A 14,368-nucleotide genomic window follows, 5' to 3' on the forward strand; every position below is an offset into this window, starting at 1 on the left:
TCGCAGGATGTTTTGGACCTCCTGAAGGTGCCGAAGGTAGAAGTGGCGGTGTCTGCCATGACTAAGAAGACCACTATTCCCGGGTCAGGGCGGCCGCATTGAAGGACATACAGGACCACAAACTGGAGATTCATCTCAAGCGAGTCTTTGAGGTTTCCGCTCTAAGTCTTCGGGTGGCTATTTGTGCCAGCCTCATGCAGAGGACCTGTCTGTGTTGGGTCCAAGAGGCATCTACGGCTCCGAGTGGTGGTGGTGGGCCCTTACAGGCCGCGCGACTGGAGGTGGGCGTGGCATATGTCGCAGACGCCTTGTATGATTTGGTGTGGACCTCAGTGTGTAGTATGGTATCCGCTGTCATGGCTCTAGACTCCTCTGGTTGCGAAATTGGTCGTCTGATTTGTCTTCAGAGTCGCAGCTTTGTAACCTCCCCTTCACGGGCTGGCTTCTCTTTGCGGAGGATCTAGATCAGTTGGTAAAGTTACTTGGTGAGTCCAAGGGCAACCATCTACCGGAGGATAGGAAACCTTCCAGAAGTTTTTCCTCCTCAAGTTCGTTTTCGGGACTCTCACAGATTTCGCGCCGGTAGGCCTTCCGCTTCTTTGGGATCCAGGTCAGCCTGAGACGCCAGCAGTCTTTTCGTGGAAGCCGTCACCCAGGTAGAGAGTCTGCGGGTCTTGGTGCTGGACGTGGAAAGTCCTCCTAATGAAGCCAGGGGCACCCATTCCGTCGTAGAAGCTGTTGGAGGCAGATTATCGAGCTTTTACATGGAGTGGGCAAGGATTACCTCGGACCGCTGGGTCTTGGAAGTAGTCAGGGACGGTTATGCTCTAGAATTTTCGCGCCCAGTTTGGGAGGCCTTTGTGGAGTCCCATGTAGTTTCGCGGAGCAAGTGCAAGGCAGTGCAAAGGACCCTACAACGATTGCTCGAGCTCAGGGCCATTGTCCCGGTTCCCCTAGTAGAGCAGGGCCAGGGACGGTACTCTATGTACTTTGTGGTTCCCAAGGAGGGCACCTTTCGTCCCATCCTAGATTTGCAGAAGGTGAATAGGTGTCTTCAAATCCCCCGTTTTTGCATGGAGACTTTGAGGACGGTGGTGGCTGCGGTGCGCAAAGGGGAGCTTCTTGCGTCCCTGGACCTCACCGAGGTGTATCAACACATCACGATCCGACAGAATCACCAGTGGTATCTGCGGTTCAAGGTGCTGGGTCAACATTTCCAGTTTCAAGCTCTGCCTTTCGGCCTGGCAACAGCTCCACGCACCTTCACCAAGGTCATGGTGGCGTAGCAGCGTTCCTTCTCAAGGAGGGAGTCCTAGCTCCACCCGTACCTGGACAACTGGTTGATTTGGGTGGTCACAGGAGGACTGCGAGAGATCAGTCTAGAGGGTGATGTTCACCTTACAGTCGCTCGGCTGGTTCATAAATGTCCAGAAAAGTCACTTGGAGCCCACCCAGTCACTGGTTTACTTGGGGGTGCTTTTCGATACGTCCCAAGGCAAAGTTTTTCTGGCATTGGACCGTGTGACAAAGTTGCAAGATCAGGTCCAGGCCCTCCTTCAGAAGAAGGATCCTACTGACTGGCATCACTTACAAGTCCTGGGGTCCATAGCCTCCACTTGGATTTAGTTCCATGGGCGTTCGCTCACTTGCAACCTTTGCAGTGTGTGCTGTTGTCAAGCTGCAGCCTGGTGTCAGAGCAGTTCCAGTTACCGTTGCCTCTACTTCCAGAGTCAGTCTGCCATGGTGGCTTTTGCGCAGCCACCTGGAACAGCAGGTGGATCTGGACCCGCCGAACTGGGTGGTAATTTCCACAAACGCCAGTCTCTCAGGCTGGGGAGCGGTTTGTTTAAACAAAGCTCAAGGTCTCTGGTCGCCAACAGAGAGATCCTGGTCCATCAACCATCTCAAGACGAGGGCTGTCCGTCTTGCCCTGCGAGCGTTCCTGTCCCAAGTCGAAAACAGAATGGTTTGAGTGTTCTTCGACAGCATGACGATGGTGGCTTACATCAACCGGCAAGGCGTTGGCACTGGAAGCAAGGCTTTTGTTCGCCTGGGTGGAGGGCGATCTCAAAGGAATCGCCACGTCTCATATCGCAGGGGTAGAAAATGTTCAAGCAGACTTCCTCAGCAGACAACAGAGGTGGGGCGTGCCTCAGTTGGATCTAATGGCAACTCGGGCCAAAGTGAAGACAGAGCGCTTCTTCAGTCATCGAGAGAGGTGGGCTCGGTAGGCTTGGATGCCTTAGTGTGTCCTTGGCCCACGGGAATTCTCCTCTATGCCGTTCCCCCCTGGCCTCTCATCGGTTGGCTTCTCAGACGCATAGTGCTGGTAGCTCCAGAGTGGCCGCGTCGTCCATGGTTTGCAGACCTAGTTCGAATCACTCTGGAAGGTCCCCTACAGCTCGCTCAACTTCCGCGCCTAGTCCATCAGGGGCCCATATTTTCGGATAGGGAGGATCACTTCTCTCTCGCGGCTTGGCTTTTGAGAGGCGATGATTGCGATTGAGGGGGTATTCTTCAGGTGCGATTGAGGGGGTATTCTTCAGGTGCAACGACCGGCTACTTCTATGGACTATGTTAGCCTGGAAGCTTTTTGAGGCGTGGTGCCTTCAGCGCTCCTTGGATCTGTTATCAACGGATGTCCCCCAGGTGTTGGATTTCCTTCAACAGGGGTTGGTTAAGGGTTTGGCGTTCAATTCCCTTCAGGTCCAGGTAGTGGCCTTAGGTATCTTGCAGGGCAAGTTTCACGGTCGTTCGCTGGCGGCTCACCTGGATATTGCCCGGTTCCTCGGGGGGGGGGGGGGGGTGTCAAACATTTACACCCTCCCGTCCACCCATTGTGTCCGGATTGGAGTTTAAACCTGGTGCTTTGTGGAGCTCCCTTGAGCCTTTACGTAGGGCGCCAGTAAAAGATTTGACCTTGAAGATGGTTTTCCTGGTGGCCATTTGTTCTGCTTGATGGATTTCAGAGTTGCAGGCTTTGTCATGTCGAGATCCTTTTCTTAGGATCTATGACAATAGTTCCTCTGTGCACAGTTCCTTCCTTTGTCCCCAAGGTGGTGTCTGACTTTCATGTCAATCAGGCAGTGGACCTGCCAGGGTTTCCACAGTGGTCCCGGGATTCCCCTCAAGGGAGAGATCTTCATCTTTTGGATGTGAGGTGCGTTCTCTTGCGCTATTTGGAAGTTACCAAAGATTTCCGGCGTTCTGATCATTTGTTTGTCTTATTCAGCGGGCCTAAGAAGGGTGACAAGGCTTTTAAGGCTACAATTTCGCACTGGATTAAGGAGGCTATCTGTTCGGCCTACATTGCCCGAGGGCATCTGGCACCCTTGGGTTTTGAGGGCTCATTCCACTAGATCCCAGGCTACCTCCTGGTCTGCATATTTCCTGGTCGCCACAGGAAATCTGCAGAGCGGCAGTTTGGTCCTCCCTTCACACTTTCACCAAGCATTATCGTTTGGACGTTAAGGCGCAAGATGAGTCGTCCTTCAGTGAGAGTGTACTGCGCGTGGGTCTTTCGGGTTCCCGCCCAGTCTAGGGTGGCTTGGGTACATCCCACTGGTCTGGACTGATCTGGGTATGTTCAGGAAAGGAAAATTGCTTCTTACCTGCTAATTTTCATTCCTGTAATACCACAGATCAGTCCATAAGCTCACCCCCATTTCAGATTCCAAAAGATTGCCTTGAGATGTAATGTTTTGCTGAAGAAAGAATTTTGTTCTCCTATTGCAGATGCTCTTGAAGGCGCAGGTTCCGAGGTGGTCTAGTGTTTTGTTTTTTTTGTTCTGTTGCGGGCGAGTGATTGGCTGTTGTGTTTTGGGTTCCAACCCCCTTCGCCCCTTAGTTAAGTTAGTTGTTGGGCTTGGGTACAGGCCAATACTGAGGGGACTGCAGGTGGCACTCTGTTAATTAGCAGTGCCCAAAGGTTTTGTTCTCTGACGCCATCTGCTGGTAGGGATGCTTAACCCACTGGTCTGGACTGATCTGTGGTATTACAGGAATGAAAATTAGCAGGTAAGAACCAATTTTCCTATACTTGGGGCATTTTCAGCATACAAAGATCATATACTCGGAAAGACAATGGCTTTCTCAAGAGAATATTAAAAAGATGGTTGCACTATTTTAATTCAAAACAAAAGTGACATTTCACTAAGTTTGTAACTTATACTTGCTAAATTGGTGATTTTTGTACTTGCTACATTTTTTATTTATATATAGTTTAAATATTTAAAAATAAACAGTATATGAATGGTTTTCAGTTTAATTTTAATTAAAAAAAATGCATAGCCTGCTATTCTACAATAAAATTTAAAATAAAATTAAGTTATTTCATAGTGAGATGTGTGAAACTGTATGCAAAATTATGTTATTTTGTCACAGAATTGCCACAGAATTTTGAAAAATTTGCTGCAGGAAACTGGGTCTCCTTGTTACCTGTCTCAGGCTGAAGTGGTCAGATGTGTATTTAACCCTATAGTTAACCCTAATGTTATGTAGATTAATCTACTTCTATAAGGTGTTACTATCAAATTATAAATAACATTTCTACCTTTTTTGTGCATTTCTGGTTTTGTTTTTAATCCAAAACATCATCCGTTCTAATGCTAGATATTCTGCACCCTGATGATAGCACCTGTGATAGCTATGCTTCTTACACATCAGATTAATGTTTTACAAGAATATAGCATGTTTTAACTTGTATAACGTGAAATGTGCAGGATTGCAATGTCAGAAAAACTGGTTTTAGATGAATGACCTGATTTGTGGGCCTGTGTCTACAGAGGATTACTCTTAAATAAATAAATAAACGTTGTTCTTTTCATAGGCTGTGCGTGTTACAAAACCCAAAATCCCAGAAGCCATAAGAAGAAACTTTGAATTAATGTGAGTCAGTATTATTCAAGATTACTTTTGCCTGATTGTTTTTGAGGATTATATAAACCCCATGATATTTTAAAGTTTTTATTTCACCGTTTTCATATGTTTAAGTACAATATTTCAAGCCTTGTCCAAGTAGATAGAGAGCTTCCAATTTATGAACTTTTTTTTTCTTTGAAGGGAGGGTGAGAAGACCAAACTCCTTATTGCTGCGGAGAGGCAGAAAGTTGTAGAGAAGGAAGCAGAGACAGAAAGGAAGAGGGCTATTATAGGTACCTCAAAACCTCATTGTATTAAATATACCGGATTGTTTATTAGAAGCTCTTCGACATCTGTATCCTCATGTCCTTTACTCTCCTTCCTTTTGTCTACATCTGCTTAGTTATGTTAGGCCATCAAGAGCAGGAAGAAAACTTTCTTCAGTTTCTCTTACCCCATCCAACTGTTAGAATTGCAACAATTCCTGTCCAAACCCCACATGCACTACCAAGATGGTCTGATTTATAAGCTCTATTGAGAAGGGGACTGTCTTTTTGTATGTTTGTACCGTGCTGCGTATGTTGTAGTGCTATAGAAATCTTTAGTAGTAGTAGTGGTTTCCTGCAGCTTAGCACAACACTACTACTACTACTGAACTGAATGACTGGTGCTCCCACACATCTTTCCTTAATATTGCTGGCATCAGTAGGAGTTGTGTGGCAGATGTCTGTTCAGTGTACTGAATAAAGGATGTCATTTTTCAATAAGCGTGAGAAGGGCTGAACAGAATTTTAAAAGGTTAATCATTTAATCTGAAAAATATGACATTCTTCTTTTGAAAATTCTCTTGTTTGAGTTAGACATGGCACGCCCCTAACTGCTTATGAGAGCACTTTCTAAATGAAGAGATGAGAAGAGGGTACCTCATTAACCTATCTACTAAGCAGAATGTCACTATTAAGCAGGTAGTCCCATTTAGCCAAGTTGTGATTCAGGTGCCTATATTTAAGGACTTTCATTTTTGGGGGTTTGTTTTATTTTATTTTTTTAATTTTCCCAGGAATTTATCAGGGTTTATTATGAAAAAACCAAAAACAGGAGAAAATCGGTAGAAAAATGCAGCTCATTATTTTTCTGGGTAAATATCAGAGTTTATTTTGCTGGATAGAAGCCAGCCAGTACAATAAAATAATAAACACATTTTCCCATTCACTCACTCAACAGCATCCCTATCTATACTCCTATCCCCTAGCATGTTTCTTTCTCTCCCCACGTCCCTGCGAATCTCCCTCTTTCCTCCCCCTCCCCCCATTGAAACAGCATTTCTCCTTACTAGTGGTGACTCCAAACTTCTCTCTCCTTTGGCAGTATGCTTACTGAGGCTCCCTTCTTTGCAGCACCGTACTTCTGCTTTTGTGTGGGGCCAGGGAGCCTACCAGGAAGTGGTTTTAGTAGGCATGGCTCAATTCAGATGCTGCATTGGTGGCACCACCAAGCAAGCAGGTACTTTGACTGCTTGGTGAAAGGGGAGGCAAGCGCTTGCTCTCCAGTGCCACATCGGCGACAACTGAGAGCGAATGCTTTCGCTGGTGGGGGCGGGACTTGAAATGCTGCAGGTGCTTTGGTCCACATTAGCTTCCTTCAGTTGCTGAAGGCCTTGAGACACTGCATCTGCAGCTCTGGAGCTGCTCTTTAAGCAGTGTAAAATTAGGGTGAAAATTGTTTTAATCAAATCACCTTTGGAAAAATCCTGGAATTTATGGGTGAAAATAGGTTTTAACTGGAAATGAAGGATACTGCCTATATTAGAAATATGTTTAATTTAGACTATGTTTAAAATTATTTTGTTGTGAATATTTTCTTGGAGTAAATAGTTTTTGCTCAATGGTATACCTGGTGGGACCCAGTTTTGCTTAATTCTGTAATATAACATGACTCATGTAATTACAGAGGCAGAAAAAATCTCTCAAGTGGCTAGAATTCAGTATAAGCAGAAAGTTATGGAGAAGGAAACTGAAAAGAGAATTTCTGAAATTGAAGGTATGAAAAAGTATTTTTTTTATCCTGAAACATTTTATTTCAAAGAGCCACTTTTTTTTTTTTTTTTTTTTTTAACATTAATGTCCTGCCATTTCTTTGCAGTATTCTGGTTACAAGTGCTGGTAAAAGATCAGAATTTAATGCAAGGAAATTTTATTTCAGTCATTTGTGCACAAATGTTTTCTTAATTTTTATTGCTTTTAGTTTAAATCTGTCAATGATTAGGAAAAAAACAAAAGAATATGGCACATAATTGTTCCTTTTATATACCACATTTTGTTAAGCTTAAGAACATAAGAAAATGCCATACTGGGTCAGACCAAGGGTCCATCAAGCCCAGCATCCTGTTTCCAACAGTGGCCAATCCAGGCCATGAGAACCTGGCAAGTACCCAAAAACTAAGTCTATTCCATGTAACCATTGCTAATAGCAGTGACTATTCTCTAAGTGAACTTAATAGCAGGTAATGGACTTCTCCTCCAAGAACTTATCCAATCCTTTTTTTAAATACCGCTATACTAACTGCACTAACCACATCCTCTGGCAACAAATTCCAGAGTTTAATTGTGCGTTGAGTAAAAAACTTTCTCCGATTAGTTTTAAATGTGCCCCATGCTAACTTCATGGAGTGCCCCCTAGTCTTTCTACTATCCGAAAGAGTAAATAACCGATTCACATCTACCCATTCTAGACTTCTTATGATTTTTAACGTCTCTATCATATCCCCCCTCAGCCGTCTCTTCTCCAAGCTGAAAAATCCTAACCTCTTTAGTCTTTCCTCATAGGGGAGCTGTTCCATTCCCCTTATCATTTTGGTAGCCCTTCTCTGTACTTTCTCCATCGCAATTATATCTTTTTTGAGATGCGGCGACCAGAATTGTACACAGTATTCAAGGTGCGGTCTCACCATGGAGCGATACAGAGGCATTATGACATTTTCTGTTTTATTCACCATTCCCTTTCTAATAATTCCCAACATTGTTTGCTTTTTTGACTGCCGCAGCACACTGAACAGACGATTTCAATGTGTTATCCACTATGACACCTAGATCTCTTTCTTGGGTTGTAGCACCTAATATGGAACCCAACATTGTGCTATTTATTTATTTATTTATTTACTTATTTATTTTGCTATACCGGCTTTCATGACAGGAATCATATCAAACCGGTTTACATTTAACAATGTGTGTAAGGTAGAGAGAACTCAAACCACAATAACAAGAGCATGGTTAAGAATGTGAAATAGTTACAATAAAACAGGGAAGTAAAAACTTGGATCTGGAAAAGAAAAAGGGGGGAGATAACTGAACAGTAAAATATTTACAGTGAAGCAATATTTAATTATATTTAATTATAGCATATATAATATAATTATATATGCTATAATTATATAATTATAGCATATATAATTAAATATAAAAATATTTAATTATAGCATGAGTTATTTTTCCCTATATGCATCACCTTGCACTTATCCACATTAAATTTCATCTGCCATTTGGTTGCCCAATTTTCCAGTCTCACAAGGTCTTCCTGCAATTTATCACAATCTGCTTGTGATTTAACTACTCTGAACAATTTTGTGTCATCTGCAAATTTGATTATCTCACTCTTTGTATTTTTTTTCCAGATCATTTATAAATATATTGAAAAGTAAGGGTCCCAATGCAGATCCCTGAGGCACTCCACTGTCTACCCTTCCAGTGAGAAAATTGCCCATTTAATCGTACTCTGTTTCCTGTCTTTTTGCCAGTTTGCAATCCATGAAAGGACATCGCCACCTATCCCATGACTTTTTACTTTTCCTAGAAGCCTCTCATGAGGAACTTTGTCAAACGCCTTCTGAAAATCCAAGTATACTACATCTACCGGTTCACCTTTATCCACATGTTTATTAACTCCTTCAAAAAAGTGAAGCCAATTTGTGAGGCAAGACTTGCCCTGGGTAAAGCCATGCTGACTTTGTTCCATTAAACCATGTCTTTCTATATGTTCTGTGATTTTAATGTTTAGAACACTTTCCACTATTTTCCCTGGCACTGAAGTCAGGCTAACCGGTCTGTAGTTTCCCGGATCACCCCTAGTACACAAATATGGTTCCTTGGAGTCATATTCAGGCTTACAACATTGCCATTTTACATTTTTTAAATTTTTCTTTGTCCTTCTCAAATTCCACCTCCCCTCATCAGATTTGCACAGAATAACAGAGCACAGTAACTGCAACTTATCACACACACTCACACACACTTTAACTGCACATGACTATTCCTTTGAGTTTCAATTTAGTGTCAGCATACTTAGTTGTAACACTTTTACAGGCGATCATGTTAACTGGCTTCTCTCAAAGAAGATTGTGCATTGATAGTGTTTATTGTGCGAAGTAGTGAGCACTGATAGGACATTTCCTGATATTTGAGATTTACCTGGAGCTTGCAACCCATGTATGCACTCTGTGCTTAACGCTTAATGTTCCTGGTTGTAACAGTCATCAGAACTTAATGGCGCTGGATGACATCTTTGAGCAGCTGCATTTCCTTGATATCTTCAGCCATACTTTTGTGCTCCCACATCAGTGTTAAGGTCCTGGAAGACACATCCATCCTCTGGCACCAAGGGGTTGAATATCTTCCTTGGAGTTGGGATTGAAGAGTCCCAGGAGCAGGGAACTTTCTATCTCTTCTCACTTGGTACACTTGGAGTCATATTCAGGCTTAAAGAGACACAGCACCAATCATCAGCAATTAGTGCGCAAGCTGGAGAGTAGCGAAGAAATGGCTTTAGCTCTTTATCCTTCCAGATAGCTTCATCTGGAGCTGAGCACAGCCTCCCATACTGAGACTTAGCTGCAACTGTTTCCAAGGGTTCATGCCAAATCCATCTGTAATTCCCCCCCCCCCCCCCCACCCCACAAACACACACACACACACAGTTACTCAGGCGGATGTGTCCACTGCTACTGAGATCTCTCTCATTTTGGCCTCAGCAGTGTTCAAGAAGTTGGACAGGAAAATAGCAGTCCTCTCTTGGCACTTCACTCATAGAAGTGCTATCGCTGAGCATCTGAGCACCACTGTGATGTGGATGGAACCCATACTTGTTGTTTTCATTGGCACTGAGCAATTCAGCATTGATGCCAATGTCTTAGCACTGAGATTCAGCATTGATGCTGTCCATGCCGAGCAGGAGATATACAGCATATGAGAAGGAAATCTCCCCAGCTGTACTGTACTGATCTGCCCAGAGGCCCAAAAGACCAGCAGATATGCCTATTGAAGCTAATGAATAAATTTTCAAAGGGGTTACATGTGGAAAATTAGCATACATACGTATTGTATATATGCTATTTTCTAAACATTGAAAATTTGTGCATATTTTCGGTTTTGCGCACACATTTACCTGTGCAAAAAAAGAGGCAGTCTAGGGGTGTTCCAGGGTGGGGCCAAGAAGTACACGCGGAAGTTGTAATTTTATAAAAGATTTACGCGAATACATTAGGCAACTTATTTGTGCAGATTTTCATCTGCAAATTAACTAGCTCAATTGATATCAGATTTGTCTGTTATCTACTATTTTTGGGTGGAAGGTCTGGGTGACTGAGGGGGGGAGTTTAGGCTACTAAGAAGGTCTCAGTGACCTGTAGACGGACTAGGTGAACTGGCCGAGCTGTTTGCAGGATGGTCATTTAAAGTAAGTGCACATATTTTTAAATATACCTACTTCCAAAGTTTAAATCAAGGCTTTATGCATACATGTTATCTTTTTTCATTCGTATGTTTAGGGTTCACTATCACTGGGCTAAGGTACGTGCACCAAATTGGGCTCCCTCCTCAGGGCCTTCTGTTGTCTGATTATAGGACCTCCAATTCCACATCAAATGGGGGAAGGCAAGGGGAGTCTAATCCAAAGGTTGGGTTAGTGTGTCTGCATCCTGACTCCAGAGGCTTCCATGAGGCCTATCTCCAGTTCCATTCTAGCTTCCTAAAACCGTGAATTTTTTATTTATTTATTTATTTATTTATTTGGACAATTTATAAACCTCATATTTCAAAATGTTCTAAGTGGTGTACAGCATATACAGAAATATCAAATAATATAAAAAATACACACGTTCATAAAATTATAATGCAAATTAAGTTACATCACAATTATCAAATAATAAATATAAGTTCCCCTTTCCCAGCACTGCTTTGCAAACATTCAGTCTCAAAAAGACAGCTTCCGTGCTCCAGCTCATTGTCAGCGTCCAAGTTTTCAACTCTATTCTTAGCAGCTGAAGTTCCCTTCCCCCAGCACTGATGTGCAACTAGGAGAGGGTTGCCACTACCCATCTGCAGGATAAACAGGGGGAGAGCTTCATGCTATTTTCATTGGCTCATAACAGCCTATCCCTGCTCTTCCCCTAGGCAGTCCTTATTCCACATGGTCACAAAGACAAGACTGAACAGTGCTGTTTTACCTGATAGCTGGCGAGACCCTATACAGCCATCTTGTCTTCTCTCATACTCCTACTTTCTGGTTCCACTGCTCTCTACCCTGTGGCTCTTCCTCCTTAACTGCGTCAGCACCTGAGCTCTGATCTCCATCATCTCCTGCCTTGCAGTTTGGCTGCTTAAACTGTTAGGGTAGGGGAAATTGACAACTTCCTGTATATTTGATTTTCTCAGCTCCTTGCCCCTAATAGGCTCCAGGAATGGGATGTATTTCCCATTACATATCTCCCCCTTTTTTTTGAGTGGGTGTCTGGCCCCTCCTCCCTGATATGGTTAGCCTCTCAAGATAAAAATCATGTTTTTGGTTTTTTTTTTTTAATGTTCCCTGCCTGCCCAATGCTGAATCTTAAACTGGAAGGTCTTGGGCTGTAAACAACCTAATAGATGGGTATTGCTATTTTGCTTCTGGTTAAGCCATTTCGGGGGGGGTGGGGGGCATGATCCATCACCAATGTAAACTGCTTTTCCAACAAATACTGCAGATTCCCCGTTGATAGCAGGCTGAATTAGCCATGCTGTCTGGGAGCGTTGACGCGACTGGGAAGTAGGTGGAGTTTCTCTCAAGTAGTGACAAAGTTTTAACTCTGTGTCTGCGCGATCGTCTTTTTGCGCGATTCTATTTTTCTCTTCAGTCTCTTTTTTTTTTTTTTCCGCGAGCCGATAGTATGCGGGGTTTTTTCTCTCTATCTCCTCGTCTCAATGTTTCGCGAAATTTTTTTTATTTTTTGATCGAATTTTTCTGGCAGTGATGGCTCCCAAGCCATCAGGCTTTAAATACTGCCAATGTGGCAAAATTATGTCGATAACAGATGGACATAATTATTGTTACATATGCCTGGGCCCAGATCACGACCAAGCCTCTTGCATAGACTGTGGTCGGATGACTCCCCAGGCCCAGAGGCAACGTGCAAAAAGAATAGTGCGTTTGAGATCGCCTTCTACTCAGTCTTCTCCGGGACCGGCGAAAAAACCAAGGAAGGCCTCCAAAAGAGCTGCGTCGTTGGAAAGAGGGACCATTAAGCTGCAACAGCCAGGTTTGAAAAACCGAAAATGCTGAGGAAAGGGGTCGAGGTTTTACCTCATAAATCCCCTCATGCGCCTATCGGGATACAAGGCCCTGTTCCCGTTCACTCCCATGCGTCGAACAAATTGACGCAACAGGAGCCGAAGCGTCAAGAGGTTAGAGTACAACGCACCAGTGCCTACCTCTTCGAAGCACCATAAACAATCGATGCAGCACGGCGCATAGAAGCACCATGGTGCATCGGCCAACAGAGCGCTTTAACTCTCAGAAAAACGCCAGTGAAAACAGCTATAACACTGACACATACGACTCCTTCCTCAAAGCATACACTGCTTCCAGGGGTGGAACAACCTCACAAGAAAACCCAAAAAACCAAGCACATACTTCAGGCACCTTTCCTTTCTATCACCTCAAGCCAGCCAGATGTAGACTTTGAAGTAGAAGTTGAACTCTTTACCGGATCTGAATCCTCCCTTCACTCAGTGGGGATTCCATCTCAAACTGGTCGTCAGCATCGCATAGTGGACCACAGTCCACCCAAATAGAGCCACCTATGCCAAACCGTAAGAAGTCAGCAACATCTCAAGACGTTCTTTTGACAGCACTCCCTCAAACGCCACTTCCATCACAGCCGCAGCCACATCTAGTGTCAAAAGCTATGCTTCAAATTTCTCAGGCACTAAATACGTTTTTTCAGGATTTGCAATCCGCACACCACCGACCTGCAAGTCCATCTTCACCGCCGGCTTCACCAGATCCTTCACAACCGGCTCAACCACCTGTGTCATCTCCGATTCCAGATAGCCCAAATTCTCAATTGGCAACATCTTCACCAAGTTCATCTACGGGCATGCCTTCTGACCCTCCGGAAAGTCTTCCAGAACCCTATTCCCCACAGATAGACCTAACTTATGCAAAGTTTATAGAAAAGGTGGGAGGCCTATTAAATATAGAGACTGGAAAGATTCCAGATCCCAGATCAGAGGTTGTAGGCATTCTAAAAAATTGTTAAATGCCACCAGAACCTACAGCTTTGCCCCCTCATGCAGTTTTGAATTCGGTGCTTCACAAGATGTGGGAAATACCTTTTTCTACTGGACCCACATCTAGAAAAATGGATTTAAAATATAGGATGCGCAACTCCACTCTTTACAACTCGACGCAATTACCTCATTACTATCGTAGTAGAGTCTGCCCTCTCAAAAGCAAAGCGATCAAAACTCGATGCTAATTCGCCACCAGGTAAAACCATAAATCTTTGGATGACTTTGGACGAAAGGTTTATCACTTTTCGATGTTGACCACCAAAATTGAGCATCATCATTTTTACATAATCCAATACCTGTTTGAGACTCTTCAAAGATTGCGACCACTCTGTCTAGCCTCTGACAACACCTTGCCGCAACACTTCACTGACATGGAAGAAGGACTTTGACATTTACTCAGAACAGTTTGAGTCCTTCGAGTCTACCTCACGATGTTCTGCGACAGCTATAGCACGTAGAATAGCTTGGTTGAGGGGTAGCTCGATAAGAGAGGACGTTCATGATAAGTTGGCTAATGTTCCCTGCATGGGAGCAACCTATTTGGCGATAAATTTGCTGAAACTGTAGCACATTTAAAAGAACAAAATTCTGCAGTGCTTTCACTTTAAGCACCAACTGATCCTCAGACTTCCTACAAAAAAATTTACCCTACCTTTAGAAGGAAGTCATACCCGAGGATATCTTTCAGGCCTTTCCACCCTTATCGTTCTCAACAGTATACTCAGCAACGATTCCAGTCTCAACCTCACCAATCGTGGTCGTTCTCAACAGCGTCCAAAAAAGCAAGAAACTACAGCTCCTTAAAAATAAGCACCAGCTTTTTGAGCTGTCCCGAGCCACCCCCACCACTATTCATAGGTGGTCGCCTACAGCATTTCTATACCAACTGGATAGCAATCACTACAGAT

At 43.7% G+C, this 14,368-nt stretch overlaps 1 protein-coding gene across 4 annotated transcripts in view; it reads left to right on the top strand.

Moving 5' to 3' along the window:
* ERLIN1 (ER lipid raft associated 1) overlaps positions 1–14,368 on the top strand; it is a 147,959-nt gene that overhangs the window by 99,960 nt on the left and 33,631 nt on the right. For all 4 annotated transcript variants that reach the window (XM_029609575.1, XM_029609574.1, XM_029609577.1 and 1 more), the window contains 3 exons: positions 4,829–4,887; positions 5,062–5,153; positions 6,811–6,900. In XM_029609575.1, coding sequence (XP_029465435.1) covers positions 4,829–4,887; positions 5,062–5,153; positions 6,811–6,900 — 241 coding nt within the window. The remainder of the gene's footprint in view (positions 1–4,828; positions 4,888–5,061; positions 5,154–6,810; positions 6,901–14,368) is intronic.

The sequence above is a fragment of the Rhinatrema bivittatum genome, chromosome 7 (assembly GCF_901001135.1).
Source record: "Rhinatrema bivittatum chromosome 7, aRhiBiv1.1, whole genome shotgun sequence".
In the NCBI taxonomy this organism is placed as follows: Eukaryota; Metazoa; Chordata; class Amphibia; order Gymnophiona; family Rhinatrematidae; genus Rhinatrema; species Rhinatrema bivittatum.